At 39.5% G+C, this 19454-nt stretch overlaps 1 protein-coding gene across 1 annotated transcript; it reads right to left on the bottom strand.

The window, feature by feature from the left end:
• Positions 1 to 16445: 16445 nt before the first annotated feature.
• Positions 16446 to 19398, bottom strand: LOC128751755 (uncharacterized). Its single transcript, XM_053852946.1, has 2 exons — positions 19273 to 19398; positions 16446 to 18212 (listed from the first exon to the last, which is right to left on the bottom strand). The coding sequence occupies exons 1-2, from the start codon at positions 19396 to 19398 to the stop codon at positions 16446 to 16448; spliced, it is 1893 nt and encodes a 630-aa protein (XP_053708921.1).
• Positions 19399 to 19454: the final 56 nt, after the last annotated feature.

Here is a 19454-nt window from a genome sequence, read left to right as displayed (position 1 = left end):
TCACTTTGGAACAACACTTCAGACAGCTTAGATTTGATGTGCAACTACTAGAAAGACCCTTTCTGCTATAGTGGGAGGTGAACATTTCATGTTCTGAATCTTCCTTGCAAAGTTATGGCACAATGCAGAAAATGCGTTATCAGCCTGAGATAAGGTTGATTCCGGAACGCCAAACATAAAAATGTTGATAACTTTGGAAAAACACTTCAGACAGCTTAGATTTGATGTGCAAATACTAGAAAGACCCTTTCTGCTACAGTGGGACGTGAAAATTTCATGTTCAGAATCTTCCCTGCAAAGTTATGGGACAATGCAGAAAACGATTTTTCATCCTGAGATAAGGTCGATTCCGGAACGCCAAACATAAAAATGTTGATAACTTTCGAAAAACACTTCAGACAGCTTAGATTTGATGTGCAACTACTAGAAAGACCCTTTCTGCTATAGTGGGAGGTGAACATTTCATGTTCTGAAGCTTCCCTGCAAAGTTATGGCACATTGCAGAAAACGCGTTTTCAGCTTCAGATAAGGTGGATTCCGGAACGGCAAACATAAAAATGTTGATAACTTTCGAAAAACACTTCAGACAGCTTAGATTTGATGTGCACCTACTAGAAAGACCCTTTCTGCTATAGTGGGAGGTGAACATTTCATGTTTTGAAGCTTCCCTGCAAAGTTATGGCACATTGCAGAAAACGTGTTTTCAGCTTCAGATGAGGTGGATTCTGGAACGCCAAACTTAAAAATGTTGATAACTTTCGAAAAACACTTCAGACAGCTTAGATTAGATGTGCAACTACGAGAAAGACCCTTTCTGCTATAGTGGGAGGTGAAAATTTCATGTTCTGAATCTTCCTTGCAAAGTTATGGCACAATGCAGAAAATGCGTTTTCAGCCTGAGATAAGGTTGATTCCGGAACGCCAAACATAAAAATGTTGATAACTTTGGAAAAACACTTCAGACAGCTTAGATTTGACGTGCAACTACTAGTAAAACCCTTTCTGCTATAGTGGGAGGTGAAAATTTCATTTTCTGAAGCTTCCCTGCAAAGTTATGGCACAAAGCGTAAAAAGCGTTTTCTGCCTGAGATAAGGTCGATTCCGGAACGCCAAACATAAAAATGTCGATAACTTTGTGAAAACACTTCAGACATCTTACATTTGATGTGCAACTACTAGAAGGACCCTTTCTGCTATTGTGGGAGGTTAAAATTTCATGTTCTGAAGCCTCCCTGCAAAGTTATGGCACAATGCAGAAAACGCGTTTTCAGCTTGAGATAAGGTGCGTTCCGGAACGCCAAACATAAAAATGTTGATAACTTTCGAAAAACACATCAGACAGCTTAGATTTGATATGCAACTACTAGAAAGACCTTTTCTACTATAGTGGGACGTGAAAATTTCATGTTCTGAAGCTTCCCTGCAAAGTTATGGCACAATGCAGAAAACGCGTTTTCAGCTTGAGATAAGGTGGGTTCCGGAACGCCAAACATAAAAATGTTGATAACTTTCGAAAAACACTTCAGACAGCTTAGATTTGATATGCAACTACTAGAAAGACCCTTTCTGCTATAGTGGGAGGTGAACATTTCATGATCTGAAGCATCCCTGCAAAGTTATGGCACAATGCAGAAAATGCGTTTTCAGCCTGAGATAAGGTTGATTCCGGAACGCCAAACATAGGAATGTTGATAACTCTGGAAAAACACTTCAGACAGCTTACATTTGATGTGCAATTACTAGAAAGACCCTTTCTACTATAGTGGGAGGTTAAAATTTCATGTTCTGAAGCTTCCCAGCAAAGTTATGGCACAACGCAGAAAACGCGTTTTCAGCCTGAGAAAAGGTGGGTTCCGGAACGCCAAACATAAAAATGTTGATGACTTTGGAAAAACACTTCAGACAGCTTAGATTTGATGTGCAACTACGAGAAAGACCCTGTCTGTTATAGTGAGAGGTGAAAATTTCATATTCTGCAGCATTCTTGCACAGTGATGGCACAATGCAGAAAACGCGTTTTCAGCCTGAGATAAGGTTGATTCCGGAACGCCAAACATAAGAATGTTGATGACTTTGGAAAAACACTTCAGAGAGGTTAGATTTGATGTGCAACGACTAGAAGAACCCTTTCTGCTATAGTGGCAGGTTAAAATTTCATGTTCTGAAGCTTCCCTCCAAAGTTATGGCACAATGCAGAAAACGCGTTTTCAGCTTCAGATAAGGTGGATTCCGGAACGGCAAACATAAAAATGTTGATAAATTTAGAAAAACACTTCAGACAGCTTAGATTTGATGTGCACCTACTAGAAAGACCCTTTCTGCTATAGTGGGAGGTGAACATTTCATGTTTTGAAGCTTCCCTGCAAAGTTATGGCACATTGCAGAAAACGTGTTTTCAGCTTCAGATAAGGTGGATTCTGGAACGCCAAACTTAAAAATGTTGATAACTTTCGAAAAACACTTCAGACAGCTTAGATTAGATGTGCAACTACGAGAAAGACCCTTTCTGCTATAGTGGGAGGTGAAAATTTCATGTTCTGAATCTTCCTTGCAAAGTTACGGCACAATGCAGAAAATGCGTTTTCAGCCTGAGATAAGGTTGATTCCGGAATGCCAAACATAAAAATGTTGATAACTTTGGAAAAACACTTCAGACAGCTTAGATTTGATGTGCAACTACGAGAAAGACCCTTTCTGCTATAGTGGGAGGTGAAAATTTCATTTTCTGAAGCTTCCCTGCAAAGTTATGGCACAAAGCGTAAAAAGCGTTTTCTGCCTGAGATAAGGTCGATTCCGGAACGCCAAACATAAAAATGTCGATAACTTTGTGAAAACACTTCAGACATCTTACATTTGATGTGCAACTACTAGAAGGACCCTTTCTGCTATTGTGGGAGGTTAAAATTTCATGTTCTGAAGCCTCCCTGCAAAGTTATGGCACAATGCAGAAAACGCGTTTTCAGCTTGAGATAAGGTGCGTTCCGGAACGCCAAACATAAAAATGTTGATAACTTTCGAAAAACACATCAGACAGCTTAGATTTGATATGCAACTACTAGAAAGACCTTTTCTACTATAGTGGGACGTGAAAATTTCATGTTCTGAAGCTTCCCTGCAAAGTTATGGCACAATGCAGAAAACGCGTTTTCAGCTTGAGATAAGGTGGGTTCCGGAACGCCAAACATAAAAATGTTGATAACTTTCGAAAAACACTTCAGACAGCTTAGATTTGATATGCAACTACTAGAAAGACCCTTTCTGCTATAGTGGGAGGTGAACATTTCATGATCTGAAGCATCCCTGCAAAGTTATGGCACAATGCAGAAAATGCGTTTTCAGCCTGAGATAAGGTTGATTCCGGAACGCCAAACATAGGAATGTTGATAACTCTGGAAAAACACTTCAGACAGCTTACATTTGATGTGCAATTACTAGAAAGACCCTTTCTACTATAGTGGGAGGTTAAAATTTCATGTTCTGAAGCTTCCCAGCAAAGTTATGGCACAACGCAGAAAACGCGTTTTCAGCCTGAGAAAAGGTGGGTTCCGGAACGCCAAACATAAAAATGTTGATGACTTTGGAAAAACACTTCAGACAGCTTAGATTTGATGTGCAACTACGAGAAAGACCCTGTCTGTTATAGTGAGAGGTGAAAATTTCATATTCTGCAGCATTCTTGCACAGTGATGGCACAATGCAGAAAACGCGTTTTCAGCCTGAGATAAGGTTGATTCCGGAACGCCAAACATAAGAATGTTGATGACTTTGGAAAAACACTTCAGAGAGGTTAGATTTGATGTGCAACGACTAGAAGAACCCTTTCTGCTATAGTGGCAGGTTAAAATTTCATGTTCTGAAGCTTCCCTCCAAAGTTATGGCACAATGCAGAAAACGCGTTTACAGCCTGAGATAAGGTGGGTTCCCGAACGCCAAACATAAAAATGTTGATAACTTTGGAAAAACACTTCAGACTGCTTAGATTTGATGTGCACCTACTAGAAAGACCCTTTCTGCTATAGTGGGAGGTGAACATTTCATGTTTTGAAGCTTCCCTGCAAAGTTATGGCACATTGCAGAAAACGTGTTTTCAGCTTCAGATAAGGTGGATTCTGGAACGCCAAACTTAAAAATGTTGATAACTTTCGAAAAACACTTCAGACAGCTTAGATTAGATGTGCAACTACGAGAAAGACCCTTTCTGCTATAGTGGGAGGTGAAAATTTCATGTTCTGAATCTTCCTTGCAAAGTTACGGCACAATGCAGAAAATGCGTTTTCAGCCTGAGATAAGGTTGATTCCGGAACGCCAAACATAAAAATGTTGATAACTTTGGAAAAACACTTCAGACAGCTTAGATTTGATGTGCAACTACGAGAAAGACCCTTTCTGCTATAGTGGGAGGTGAAAATTTCATTTTCTGAAGCTTCCCTGCAAAGTTATGGCACAAAGCGTAAAAAGCGTTTTCTGCCTGAGATAAGGTCGATTCCGGAACGCCAAACATAAAAATGTCGATAACTTTGTGAAAACACTTCAGACATCTTACATTTGATGTGCAACTACTAGAAGGACCCTTTCTGCTATTGTGGGAGGTTAAAATTTCATGTTCTGAAGCCTCCCTGCAAAGTTATGGCACAATGCAGAAAACGCGTTTTCAGCTTGAGATAAGGTGCGTTCCGGAACGCCAAACATAAAAATGTTGATAACTTTCGAAAAACACATCAGACAGCTTAGATTTGATATGCAACTACTAGAAAGACCTTTTCTACTATAGTGGGACGTGAAAATTTCATGTTCTGAAGCTTCCCTGCAAAGTTATGGCACAATGCAGAAAACGCGTTTTCAGCTTGAGATAAGGTGGGTTCCGGAACGCCAAACATAAAAATGTTGATAACTTTCGAAAAACACTTCAGACAGCTTAGATTTGATATGCAACTACTAGAAAGACCCTTTCTGCTATAGTGGGAGGTGAACATTTCATGATCTGAAGCATCCCTGCAAAGTTATGGCACAATGCAGAAAATGCGTTTTCAGCCTGAGATAAGGTTGATTCCGGAACGCCAAACATAGGAATGTTGATAACTCTGGAAAAACACTTCAGACAGCTTACATTTGATGTGCAATTACTAGAAAGACCCTTTCTACTATAGTGGGAGGTTAAAATTTCATGTTCTGAAGCCTCCCTGCAAAGTTATGGCACAATGCAGAAAACGCGTTTTCAGCTTGAGATAAGGTGCGTTCCGGAACGCCAAACATAAAAATGTTGATAACTTTCGAAAAACACTTCAGACAGCTTAGATTTGATGTGCAACTACGAGAAAGACCCTGTCTGTTATAGTGAGAGGTGAAAATTTCATATTCTGCAGCATTCTTGCACAGTGATGGCACAATGCAGAAAACGCGTTTTCAGCCTGAGATAAGGTTGATTCCGGAACGCCAAACATAAGAATGTTGATGACTTTGGAAAAACACTTCAGAGAGGTTAGATTTGATGTGCAACGACTAGAAGAACCCTTTCTGCTATAGTGGCAGGTTAAAATTTCATGTTCTGAAGCTTCCCTCCAAAGTTATGGCACAATGCAGAAAACGCGTTTACAGCCTGAGATAAGGTGGGTTCCCGAACGCCAAACATAAAAATGTTGATAACTTTGGAAAAACACTTCAGACTGCTTAGATTTGATGTGCAATTACTAGAAAGACCCTTTCTGCTATAGTGGGATGTGAAAATTTCATGTTCTGAAGCTTCCCTGCAAAGTTATGGCAGAATGCGTAAATCGCGTTTTCAGCCTGAGATAAGGTCGATTCAGGAACGCCAAACATAAAAATGTTGAAAACTTTCAAAAAACACTTCAGACAGCTTAGATTTGATGTGCAAGTATGAGAAAGACCCTTTCTGCTATAATGGGAGGTGAAAATTTCATGTTCTGAAGCTTCCCTGCAAAGTCATGGCACAATGCAGAAAACGCGTTTTCAGCCTGAGATAAGGTTGATTCCGGAATGCCAAACATAAAATTGTTGATAAGTTTCGAAAAACACTTCAGACAGCTGAGATTTGATGTGCAACTACTAGAAAGAACATTTCGGCTATAGTGGGACGTGAAAATGTCATGTTCTGAAGCTTCCCTGCAAAGATATGGCACAATGCAGAAAACGCGTTTTCAGCAAGAGACAAGGTCAATTCCAGAACGCCAAACATAAAAATATGATAACTTTGGAAAAACATTTCATACACCTTAGATTTGATGTGCAACTACTAGAAAGACCCTTTCTGCTACAGTGGGAGGTTAAAATTTCAAGTTCTGAAGCTTCCCTCAAAAGTTATGGCACAATGCAGAAAACGCGTTTTCAGCCTGAGATAAGGTGGGTTCCGGAACGCCAAACATAAAAATGTTGATAATACTGGAAAAACACTTCAGACAGCTTAGATTTGATGTGCAACTACTAGAAAGACCCTTTCTGCTATAGTGGGATGTAAAAATTTCATGTTCCGAAGCTTCCCGGCAAAGATATGGCACAATTCCGAAAATTCGTTTTCAGCCTGAGATAAGGTCGATTCCCGAACGCCAAACATAAAAATGTTGATAACTTTGGAAAAACTATTCAGACAGCTTAGATTTGATGTGCAACTACTAGAAAGACCCTTTATGCTATTGTGGGAGGTTAAAATTTCATGTTCTGTAGCTTCCCGGCAAAGTTATGGCACAATGCAGAAAACGCGTTTTCGGCCTGAGATAAGGTGGGTTCCGGCACGTTAAACATTAAAATGTTGATAACTTTGGAAAAACACTTCAGACAGCTTAGATTTGATATACAACTACTACAAAGACCTTTTCTGCTCTAGCGCAAGATTAAAATTTCATGTTCTGAAGCTTCCCTGCAAAGTCATGGCACAATGCAGAAAACGCGTTTTCAGCCTGAGATAAGGTCGATTCCGGTACGGCAAACATAAAAATGTTGATAACTTCCAGAAAACACCTCAGACTGCTTAGATTTGATGTCCAACTACTAGAAAGACCCTTTCTGATATAGTGGGTGGTGAAAATTCGATGTTCTGAAGCTTCCCTGCAAAGTTATGGCACAATACGTAAAACGCGTTTTCAGCCTGAGATAAGGTCAATTCCGGAACGCCAAATATAAAAATGTTGATAATTTTGGAAAAACACTTCAGACAGCTTAGATTTGATGTGCAACTACTAGAAAGACCCTTTCTGATATAGTGGGTGGTGAAAATTCGATGTTCTGAAGCTTCCCTCCAAAGTTATGGCACAATGCGTAAAACGCGTTTTCAGCCAGAGATAAGGTCGATTCCGGAACGCCAAACATAAAAATGTTGATAACTTTCGAAAAACACTTCAGACAGCTTAGATTTGTTGTGCAACTACTAGAAAGACCCTTTCTGCTATAGTGGGATATGAAAATTTCATGATCTGAAGCTTCCCTGCAAAGTTATGGCAGAATGCTTAAATCGTGTTTTCAGCCTGAGATAAGGTCGATTCCGGAACGCTAAACATAAAAGTGTTGATAACTTTGGAAAAACACTTCAAACAGCTTCGATTTGATGTGCAACTACTAGAAAGACCCTTTCTGCTATAGTGGGAGGTGAAAATTTCATATTCTGCAGCTTTCCTGCAAAGTGATGGCACAATGCAGAAAATGCGTTTTCAGCCTGAGATAAGGTTGATTCCGGAACGCCAAACATAGGAATGTTGATAACTCTGGAAAAACATTTCAGACAGCTTACATTTGATGTGCAATTACTAGAAAGACCCTTTGTACTATAGTGGGAGGTTAAAATTTTATGTTCTGAAGCTTCCCAGCAAAGTTATGGCACAACGCAGAATACGCGTTTTCAGCCTGAGAAAAGGTGGGTTCCGGAACGCCAAACATAAAAATGTTGATGACTTTGGAAAAACACTTCAGACAGCTTAGATTTGATGTGCAACTACGAGAAAGACCCTGTCTGTTATAGTGAGAGCTGAAAATTTCATATTCTGCAGCATTCCTGCACAGTGATGGCACAACGCAGAAAACGCGTTTTAAGCGTGAGATAAGGAGAGTTCCGGAACGCCAAACATAAAAATGTTGATAACTTTGGAAAAACACTTCAGACTGCTCAGATTTGATGTGCAATTACTAGAAAGACCCTTTCTGCTATAGTGGGATGTGAAAATTTCATGTTCTGAAGCTTCCCTGCAAAGTTATGGCACAATGCAGAAAACGCATTTTCAGCCTGAGATGAGGTCGATTCCGGAACGCCAAATATAATAATGTTGAAAACTTTTGAAATACACTTCAGACAGCTTAGATTTGATGTGCAACTACTAGAAATACCCTTTCTACACTAGTGGGACGTGAAAATTTCATGTTCTGAAGCTTCCCTGCAAAGTTATGGCACAATGCAGAAAACGCGTTTTCAGCCTGAGAAAAGGTCGGTTCCGGAACGCCAAACATAAGTATGTTGATAACTTTGGAAAAACACTTCAAACAGCTTAGATTTAATGTGCAACTACTAGAAAGACCCTTTCTGCAATAGTGGGAGGTGAAAATTTCATGTTCTGAAGCTTCCCTGCAAAGTTATGGCACAATGCAGAAAACGCGTTTTCAGCCTGAGATAAGGTGGGTTCCAGAACGCCAAACATAAAAATGTTGATAACTTTGGAAAAACACTTCAGACAGCTTAGATTTGATGCGCAACTACTAGAAAGACCCTTTCTGCTATATTGGGAGGTCAGAATTTCATGTTCTGAAGTCTCCCTGCAAAGTTATGGGACAATGCAGAAAACGATTTTCCATCCTGAGATAAGGTCGATTCCGGAAAGCCAAACATAAAAATGTTGATAACTCAGGAAAAACTCTACAGACAGCTTAGATTTGATGTGCAACTACTAGAAAGACCCTTTCTGCCATATTGGGAGGTCAGAATTCCATGTTCTGAAGCTTCCCTGCAAAGTTATGGGACAATGTAGAAAACGATTTTTCATCCTGAGATAAGGTCGATTCCGGAACGCCAAACATAAAAATGTTGATAACTTTCGAAAAACACTTCAGACAGCTTAGATTTGTTGTGCAACTACTAGAAATACCCTTTCTGCTCTAGTGGGAGGTGAAAATTTCATGTTCTAAAGCTTCCCTGCAAAGTTATGGGACAATGCAGAAAACGCGTTTTAAGCGTGAGATAAGGAGAGTTCCGGAACGCCAAACATAAAAATGTTGATAACTTTGGAACAACACATCAGACAGCTTTGATTTGATGTGCAACTACTAGAAATACCCTTTCTGCTATAGTGGGAGGTGAAAATTTCATGTTCTGAAGCTTCCCTGCAAAGTTATGGCACAATGCAGAAAACGCGTTTTCGGACTGAGATAAGGTCGATTCAGGAACACCAAACAAAAAAATGTTGAAAACTTTCAAAAAACACATCAGACAGCTTCGATTTGATGTGCAACTACGAGAAAGACCCTTTCTGCTATAGTGGGAGGTGAAAATATCATGTTCTGAAGCTTCCCTGCAAAGTTATGGCACAATGCGTAAAACGCGTTTTCAGCCTGAGATGAGGTAGATTTCAGAACGCCAAACATTAAAATGTAGATAACTTTGGAAAAACACTTCAGACAGCTTAGATTTGATGTGCAACTACTAAAAAGCCACATTCTGCTATAGTGGGAGGTGAAAATTTAATGTTCTGATGCTTTCCTGCAAAGTTATGGCAAATTGCGTAAAACGCGTTTTCAGCCTGAGATAAGGTTGTTTCTGGAACGCCAAACATAAAAATGGTGTTAACTTTGGAAAAACACTTCAAACAGCTTAGATTTGATGTGCAACTACTAGAAAGACCCATTCTGCTATAGTGGGAGGTGAAAATTTCATGTTCTGAAGCTTCCCTGCAAAGTTATGGCACAATGCAGAAAACGCGTTTTCAGCCTGAGATAAGGTGGGTTCCGGAAAGCCAAACATAAAAATGTTGATAACTTTGGAAAACCATTTCAGACAGCTTAGATTTGATGTGCAACTACTGGAAAAAGCCTTTCTGCTATAGTGGGAGTTGAAAATTTCATGTTCTGAAGCTTCCCTGCAAAGTCATGGCACAATGCAGAAAACGCGTTTTCAGCATGAGACAAGGTCAATTACGGAACGCCAAACATAAAAATATGATAACTTTGGAAAAACACTTCAGACAGCTTATATTTGATGTGCAACTACTAGAAAGACCCTTTCTGCTATAGTGGTAGGTGAAAATTTCATGTTCTGAAGCATCCCTGCAAAGTTATGCCACAATGCAGGAAATGCGTTTTCAGCCTGAGATAAGGTCGATTCCGGAAAGCCAAACATAAAAATGTTGACAACTTTGGAAAAACACTTCAGACAGCTTAGATTTGATGTGCAACTACTAGAAAGACCCTTTCTGCTATAGTGGGAGGAGAAAATTTCATGTTCTGAAGTCTCCCTGCAAAGTTATGGCACAATGCAGAAAATGCGTTTTCAGCCTGAGATAAGCTGGGTTCCAGAACGCCAAACATAAAAATGTTGATAACTTTGGAAAAACACTTCAGACAGCTTAGATTGGATGTGCAACTACTAGAAAGACACTTTCTGCTATAGTGGGAGGTGAAAATTTCATGTTCTGAAGCTTTCCTGCAAAGTTAGGGCAAATTGCGTAAAACGCGTTTTCAACCTGAGATAAGGTTGTTTCTGGAACGCCAAACATAAAAATGGTATTATCTTTGGAAAAACACTTCAAAAAGCTTAGATTTGATGTGCAACTACTAGAAAGACCCTTTCTGCTATAGTGGGAGGTGAAAATTTCATGTTCTGAAGCTTCCCTGAGAAGTTATAGCACAATGCAGAAAACGCGTTTTCAGCCTGAGATAAGGTGGGTTCCGAAACGCCAAACGTAAAAATGTTGATAACTTTCGAAAAACACTTCAGACAGCTTAGATTTGATGTGCAACTACTAGAAAGACCCCTTCTGCTACAGTGGGAGGTGAAAATTTCATGTTCTGAAGCTTCCTTGCAAAGTTATGGCAAATTGCGTAAAACGCGTTTTCAGCCTGAGATAAGGTTGTTTCTGGAACGCCAAACATAAAAATGGTGTTAACTTTGGAAAAACACTTCAAACAGCTTAGATTTGATGTGCAACTACTAGAAAGACCCATTCTGCTATAGTGGGAGGTGAAAATTTCATGTTCTGAAGCTTCCCTGCAAAGTTATGGCACAATGCAGAAAACGCGTTTTCAGCCTGAGATAAGGTGGGTTCCGGAAAGCCAAACATAAAAATGTTGATAACTTTGGAAAACCATTTCAGACAGCTTAGATTTGATGTGCAACTACTGGAAAAAGCCTTTCTGCTATAGTGGGAGTTGAAAATTTCATGTTCTGAAGCTTCCCTGCAAAGTCATGGCACAATGCAGAAAACGCGTTTTCAGCATGAGACAAGGTCAATTACGGAACGCCAAACATAAAAATATGATAACTTTGGAAAAACACTTCAGACAGCTTATATTTGATGTGCAACTACTAGAAAGACCCTTTCTGCTATAGTGGTAGGTGAAAATTTCATGTTCTGAAGCATCCCTGCAAAGTTATGCCACAATGCAGGAAATGCGTTTTCAGCCTGAGATAAGGTCGATTCCGGAAAGCCAAACATAAAAATGTTGACAACTTTGGAAAAACACTTCAGACAGCTTAGATTTGATGTGCAACTACTAGAAAGACCCTTTCTGCTATAGTGGGAGGAGAAAATTTCATGTTCTGAAGTCTCCCTGCAAAGTTATGGCACAATGCAGAAAATGCGTTTTCAGCCTGAGATAAGCTGGGTTCCAGAACGCCAAACATAAAAATGTTGATAACTTTGGAAAAACACTTCAGACAGCTTAGATTGGATGTGCAACTACTAGAAAGACACTTTCTGCTATAGTGGGAGGTGAAAATTTCATGTTCTGAAGCTTTCCTGCAAAGTTAGGGCAAATTGCGTAAAACGCGTTTTCAACCTGAGATAAGGTTGTTTCTGGAACGCCAAACATAAAAATGGTATTATCTTTGGAAAAACACTTCAAAAAGCTTAGATTTGATGTGCAACTACTAGAAAGACCCTTTCTGCTATAGTGGGAGGTGAAAATTTCATGTTCTGAAGCTTCCCTGCAAAGTGATGGCACAATGCTGAAAACGCGTTTTCAGCCTGAGATAAGGTTGATTCTGGAACGCCAAACATAAGAATGTTGATAACTTTGGAAAAACACTTCAGACAGGTTAGATTTGATGTGCAACTACTCGAAGGACCCTTTCTGCTATAGCGGCAGGTTAAAATTTCATGTTCTGAAGCTTCCCTCCAAAGTTATGGCACAATGCAGAAAACGCTTTTACAGCCTGAGATAAGGTGGGTTCCGGAACGCCAAACATAAAAATGTTGATAACTTTGGAAAAACACTTCAGACAGCTTAGATTTGATGTGCAACTACTGGAAAAAGCCTTTCTGCTATAGTGGGAGTTGAAAATTTCATGTTCTGAAGCTTCCCTGCAAAGTTATGGCACAATGCAGAAAACGCGTTTTTTCAGCATGAGACAAGGTCAATTACGGAACGCCAAACATAAAAATATGATAACTTTGGAAAAACACTTCAGACAGCTTAGATTTGATGTGCAACTACTAGAAAGACCCTTTCTGCTATAGTGGGAGGTGAAAATTTCATGTTCTGAAGCATCCCTGCAAAGTTATGCCACAATGCAGGAAACGCGTTTTCAGGCTGAGATAAGGTCGATTACGGAAAGCCAAACATAAAAATGTTGACAACTTTGGAAAAACACTTCAGACAGCTTAGATTTGATGTGCAACTACTAGAAAGACCATTTCTGCTATTGTGGGAGTTGAAAATTTCATATTCTGAAGCTTTCCTGCAAGGTTATGGCACAATGCGTGAAACGCGTTTTCAGCCTGAGATAAGGTTGATTCCGGAAAGCCAAACAAAAAAATGTTGATAACTTTGGAAAAACACTTCAGACAGCTTAGATTTGATGTGCAACTACTGGAAAAAGCCTTTCTGGTATAGTGGGAGTTGAAAATTTCATGTTCTGAAGCTTCCCTGCAAAGTTATGGCACAATGCAGAAAACGCGTTTTCAGCATGAGACAAGGTCAATTACGGAACGCCAAACATAAAAATATGATAACTTTGAAAAAACACTTCAGACAGCTTAGATTTGATGTGCAACTACTAGAAAGACCCTTTCTGCTATAGTGGGAGGTGAAAATTTCATGTTCTGAAGTTTCCTTGCAAAGTTATGGCACAATGCAGAAAACGCGTTTTCAGCCAGAGATAAGGTCGATTCTGGAATGCCAAACATAAAAATGTTGATAACTTTGGAAAAAACACTTCAGACAGCTTAGATTTGATGTGCAACTACTAGAAAGACTCTTTCTTACGGAAGAGGATTAGGGCCAGTAAAGAAAAAAAAAATTTTTTTCTCAGAATTCTGACTTTAAAGTGAGAATTCTGACTTTAATCTCAGAATTCTGACTTTAATCTCAGAATTCTGACTTTAAAGTGAGAATTCTCACTTTAAAGTCAGAATTCTCACTTTTTTCTCAGAATTCTGACTTTAAAGTGAGAATTCTGACTTTAATCTCAGAATTCTCACTTTTTTCTCAGAATTCTGACTTTAAAGTGAGAATTCTCACTTTAAAGTCAGAATTCTCACTTTTTTCTCAGAATTCTGACTTTAAAGTGAGAATTCTCTCTTTAAAGTCAGAATTCTCACTTTTTTTCTCAGAATTCTGACTTTAAAGTGAGAATTCTGACTTTAATCTCAGAATTCTGACTTTAATCTCAGAATTCTGACTTTAAAGTGAGAATTCTGACTTTAAAGTCAGAATTCTCACTTTTTTCTCAGAATTCTGACTTTAAAGTGAGAATTCTGACTTTAATCTCAGAATTCTCGCTTTGTGACGTTGAGCAATGAATTGTGGGGCGGGAAACGTCAGATCGCTGTGTAGCTGTGAAGAGACAACATGTCATCGACCAGTGACTTTTTGCGCAGTCGAGGAGTTTCAGAGGACATCATCTCACTTATGGAGGAGCAGAGGGTGAGTAACATATTGCCTTCATTTGGTGACTGTTGAGTACTTAAAGGAAATGCTCCATGTAGCTTGTAGCTTCGCTGCTAATTCATAAAAAAGAGACTGACGTGACAATCCATATGATGTCATATACACATAGACACACATATGCACACATGTCTGTACTTTACTACTAACTGGGAAGGTTGATGAGTGGAGTGAACTGTTGAAACTGACACTACACCATAAATGCGAACATTATTATTTACAAAATATATAATATGCATACTGTTTTGTCAGACGCTACATTATTTCAGTAATTCTAAAATATGATTGGTTTTTATCTTTTCTTGTGCAGATAAAGTGACTGATGGAGGCTACAACTCACACAGTGGCGGCTGAAAAGCCAGATTTGGATGACTTCATCAAGCTGTGCTTTAGACTTTCACTCAGCAATAAAGAAATACTTGCAGTAGTGGCACATCATGCTCAGACTGTCATGAGTATTCGGACTCTGAAGAGAATATGCCGAAGACTTGGTTTGTATCGAAGAAAGAACCAGTCAGACCTGGGAGAAGTGTTGGCTTTTATCCAGCAAGAGATCATGGCGAGTGGGCAGATGCAAGGTTATCGATGGCTTCATCTACGAGCAATTCAGAAAGGATTTGTTGTGTCACAAGACACAATACGGCAAATTATAAAAATGATTGACCCCATTGGTGTGGAATTAAGAAGAGCACGACGCCTACGAAGACGGCAATACAGCTGCAGAGGACCAAATGCTGTTTGGCACATGGATGGCTATGATAAATTGAAACCCTATGGGATTGGCATCCATGGCTGCATTGACGGGTTTAGCCGATACGTATTATGGGCAGAGGCCTACACCACGAACAATGATCCGAAGGTGGTTGCAAGTTACTTTATTAAAACAGTTTCACGCATTGGTGGATGCCCAGAAAGGATCCGTGCTGACAGGGGCACAGAAAATGGCCATGTTGAACAGATGCAAATGTTTTTGCAAAGAAACCGCTCAGATAGCTTTGCAGGGGACAAAAGTTTCCTTTATGGAAGAAGTACCACCAATCAGCGCATTGAAGGATGGTGGACCACCCTCCGCAAACAGAGTGCACAATTCTGGATGAATTTATTTCAAACTCTTCAGGATGATGGTCACTTCACAGGAAACTTTCTGGATAAAAGCCTCATCCAGTTCTGCTTTCTCAATCTCATGCAGGTAAAAGACTTTGTCTGTGCATATTATTTTTTCTGCATTGAAATTAATCAATGGTAAAAATTTAATTCCGAAATACTTGAAGTAAGACAGTCAGACGTACTACAGATACTTTTGTCATTTTGCATAGTGCATACTGTAGATGGGATGACTCAAACAAGCAAATTGAATGTTCATAAAGTTGCTGGGCAAAATGTCAATAATATCAATACTTCACTATTCCGCTTTTTGGGCAGGATGAGCTGGATGAAGTTGTGAACACATGGAACTCCCACAAAATAAGATCAAGGTTGACCGGTGATGCAGCTTCAGGTCGGCCAGTCGTCATGTATTCATTCCCTGCCATTCACAGTGCTGAGGATCGACTGAAATCTGCTGAAATGGAAGAGGTCATTGTATGTATGGAAGAGTGCACGCCAAAAGCCCAGTTTCCTTGTGATGAAACTGTTTTTGAGCTGTGTTGTCTGCTCATGGAGGAAAATGAATGGCATGCTCCATCAGATCCATTAGCTGCAAGTGATTTGTACATTACATTGAGGGGAGAAATATTGAAGATTGTATGACAAGTCTATTGATGTAATATTTATTAAAACTTCGGCATCTAACTGTGTCATTAAGAGAATGAATTCGACACATTTTTTGTCCTTTGAGTTTACGTATTGTGATTTTTCACACGACATTTTAAATGTATTTTCTGTAAGTCACAAATAAATAAAAGGGCATTAAACATTTCACCTGAGTAGTGATGAATCTATGTAAAACTTCACCTACCAAAATGAGTGACAGAAAATATTTTCCTGTGTATTAATTCGCTGTCTACAATGTCGTTTTTTTAGTTTCGATTGGTTCCATAAATATTTTTGAAGTACTATGTTTTGCAAAAAACATTTTACAAAACATATGAACAACATTATGAGACCCTTCATATTTACACACTTAATAAACACTCAGGTGAAGACAGAAATACAAAGTTGTAGAAGAGTGAGTTTATTGAATGCAATAAAATATTACTCTTCATAGTAGCAGCATGGTATATATCCATATAAAACAATGCAGCTGCTGAAACAACTTCCCAATAGTAAGTATAACATCTTAGGCTTTCTTTTAAATGAAGCCCATGAACTTTTTAGATCGTTATATTCCTCTAGTTAAGGGTGCAAAACAATTAAACAATGTCCATCATCCAAACATTGCTTTCGAGAACTGCATTGAATTCTGATCGGAAATCTGGGAAATTTTCATAGCTTTCAGCAATATGCAGAACTTTCCCACAGGTGTGCCCCACGGGTCTTCTCGTGAACTCTGTCATTTCCTGGAATTCCACAAGAATGGTGTCTGTAACAACAAGATCAGAGCCAGTGCAAAACCGGAGAAACTTCTGAAGTTTGACTTCATCCAACTCTCTGATGAACTTTTTCAGATGACTTGCCACTTCTTTCTGCTTTGGGGTTAAATCAGTCGCAAATCTCAGCAGTTGGCAGACTTTTTTTGAAGTTGGTTGCAAGTCAGAGCACAATTTGTTCAGTGCTTCAGGACTGATGGAGATATGCTGAAGAGTAACCTCCCTCCAGCAGTCTATAACAAACATGGGCTTTTGGACCAGCTCTTTGTGTGCTATTTCCAGCAGTATTGTGGGAAAGGTTTCAGCTGTGATTCTCCTTCTACATCCATAGCTGTCAAGTACTTCAACAAGATCATCTAGGTCCACTTCAGAAAAGTCCTTCATTGCTTCCATCAACACATCTCGTTCCTGGCTGCTCACAAACTGCAGGAAATGGGCTTTCGGATCACTGTAAACACAGTTGAAAAGCACTTGTTCGAGGAAGGGAAATGCAAGTTTGTTTGGGAAATAGCAACAATCTTGGTAACCTTTAACAAGGATTCTCCCAACTGCTTTCCACTTTTCCTCAGGAAAATCATGGCGGATGAATGGCACTGTAACTATTGTACCAAGGGTGCATCGTTCATAGAATTCTTGCCAGAAGCAGCTAAGAACATCCCTCAGCACTCCAGATCCCACACCTGCTTCTTCTCTATTATCTGGTAATATGCGTTTCACATTCAGTGATTTGTTCAAGATGGCGTCATCAGAGAAAGCTGTAATCATATCATTCAATGTGTCAGAGTAGTGAACAGTTATTGTCATCGCATCTGGTGGATCAGGTGGACTGAGAGGCATAGCTGGACCATCGTAAATCAATGTGACCTCTGTATCTTCCTCTGCATCATATGTGGGACCAAAAGTAATTTCTGAATCAACAGAAATGTCCAAAGATACGTAGACTTCACTTGATTCAACTGTGACCTCCTCAATTTCTGCAGAGTTGTTTTCACTGCCATTGTGTGACAAAGCCAAGACTTCCCCTGTCGTTGTGCTGGCATCATCTTGCTCATCTTTTCGCCTTGTTGCAATGTAAAAACGCAACAACGTCAGTTTTGCTGCCTCGTACATATTGCCAATGGACTGGCAGGTGTCATCAGTGAGGCAATTCTGTTTGAAATCCCACACCTCAAACTCGAAGTCCAATTCAGATCCTTTAGGAGAAATTCCACCAGGGAAAAACAGTTTTTTTCCCTCCTCAAGAATGTCCTTTAACCCAGCTTCTGTGGACATTTTAACCTTTCTGGTACCTCCTCCCTGCTTCTCCCTCACCTGTTTTGCTATTTTTCCATCATTGTGTATCCATCCAATCGCAACATTTCTTGTGGTTTTCTGCCTCTTAATCTGTTGTATTTTCGTTTTTGAGGCAGTGTCCCCTTTCGCACTTTCATTTCTGAGTTTCATTTTTTTTTTTTCCAAAAGTCCGTTTTTTCTTTTTAATGGGGGCTGTTTTGTCTTGCAAAAATTGAAGAGAGCAATTCGGTCTCCATAACAGGGGATGTAATTGGCAAGACTTTCATCATCCATCAGTGAGATGACGTCACTATCAATCTGCACAAGAAAAACAGCAAAAAAAGACAATCAATTAAAATATAACAGAATCACAAAGTATTGTAAGCATTATAAAATTGTAAATAAAATACAAACTGACAAAAATGCTGCAACTGTTACACGTTGAAATATATTAATAATTTGTGATTTGTACATATATGCCTAAAAATATTATTTCAAAACTACTTAGATTTAAATAAGCTTAGTGAGTCTAAAATTAGATTCAACACATTCGACAACAAACGACAGCAGCAGCGTGAAGCATGCGAGCAATATAAGAACAAGAAATATAATTAACAACCGTGTTATAGACTGTGTTGTTGCCCTAGTAGGTGTTAGTGGAGTGGAGTGCACTGATATTAGCGATGGTTAAGGGAAGGTTTTTGTTGGCCAACAGGCTTGACGAAGCATCGGCGAGTGAGTGTGACGGGCGTAAAATAAAATGCACGCACCAAACGAACAGTTGCCTTGATTCAAGTTCCCAATATATTACAAACACACTCACATCGTCACTGACACCTTGGCGGCGGTGACTCTAGAACATTAGATACGTCTCTTTTGTGCGCTGAACATGTGAATGTCTGCAAAATAAGTCACCAAAGACAGGAGATTACTGGCTCATATGCATGTATGTTAATGGCACGATGGTTAATAGCGTCAAGACGTGCTGGTTTGTTCAAATGTTGTCAGTTTGTTCAGTGATCGCACAGTTTCTGTTATTTTACAATCGTATATTTGACTGATTTAATGAAAGCAATGTTGTGTATGAGGAGCGGTGTCTGCCTCTTCCTTAATTACCGGATCGCTGGCTCCGTCAAGCAAGCAAAGGGGCTGGATGCAAAGTGTCGCCGAGTTCTACAAATGCTATATGACATCACCATGACGTATCTGGACTGTCTCTTGAATACTTTTGTCTGAAGGAACCAACGACTCCTAATCTGCATATTCACGCGGGTAGATCCCATCAATGTGATATGAATTAGCAGCGAAGCTACAATCTACATGGAGCATTTCCTTTAAGTACTCAACAGTCACCAAATGAAGGCAATATGTTACTCACCCTCTGCTCCTCCATAAGTGAGATGATGTCCCCTGAAACTCCTCGACTGCGCAAAAAGTCACTGGTCGATGACATGTTGTCTCCACAGCTACACAGCGATCTGACGTTTCCCGCCCCACAATTCATTGCTCAACGTCACAAAGTGAGAATTCAGAGATTAAAGTCAGAATTCTCACTTTAAA

Source organism: Synchiropus splendidus, unplaced genomic scaffold, assembly GCF_027744825.2.
Source record: "Synchiropus splendidus isolate RoL2022-P1 unplaced genomic scaffold, RoL_Sspl_1.0 HiC_scaffold_24, whole genome shotgun sequence".
NCBI classification, from domain to species: domain Eukaryota; kingdom Metazoa; phylum Chordata; class Actinopteri; order Syngnathiformes; family Callionymidae; genus Synchiropus; species Synchiropus splendidus.
The sequence above is the reverse complement of the archived record's forward strand: the minus strand, read 5'-3'. Positions and strand labels throughout refer to the sequence as shown.

Coding starts and splice junctions, on each gene's coding strand:
- LOC128751755 (XM_053852946.1), bottom strand. CDS start 19,398: ATGAATTGTGGGGCGGGAAACGTCAGATCGCTGTGTAGCTGTGGAGAC. Junction 18,213..19,272: donor CACTTATGGAGGAGCAGAGG/GTGAGTAACATA, acceptor TTTCTTGTGCAG/ATTGATAGTGACGTCATCTC.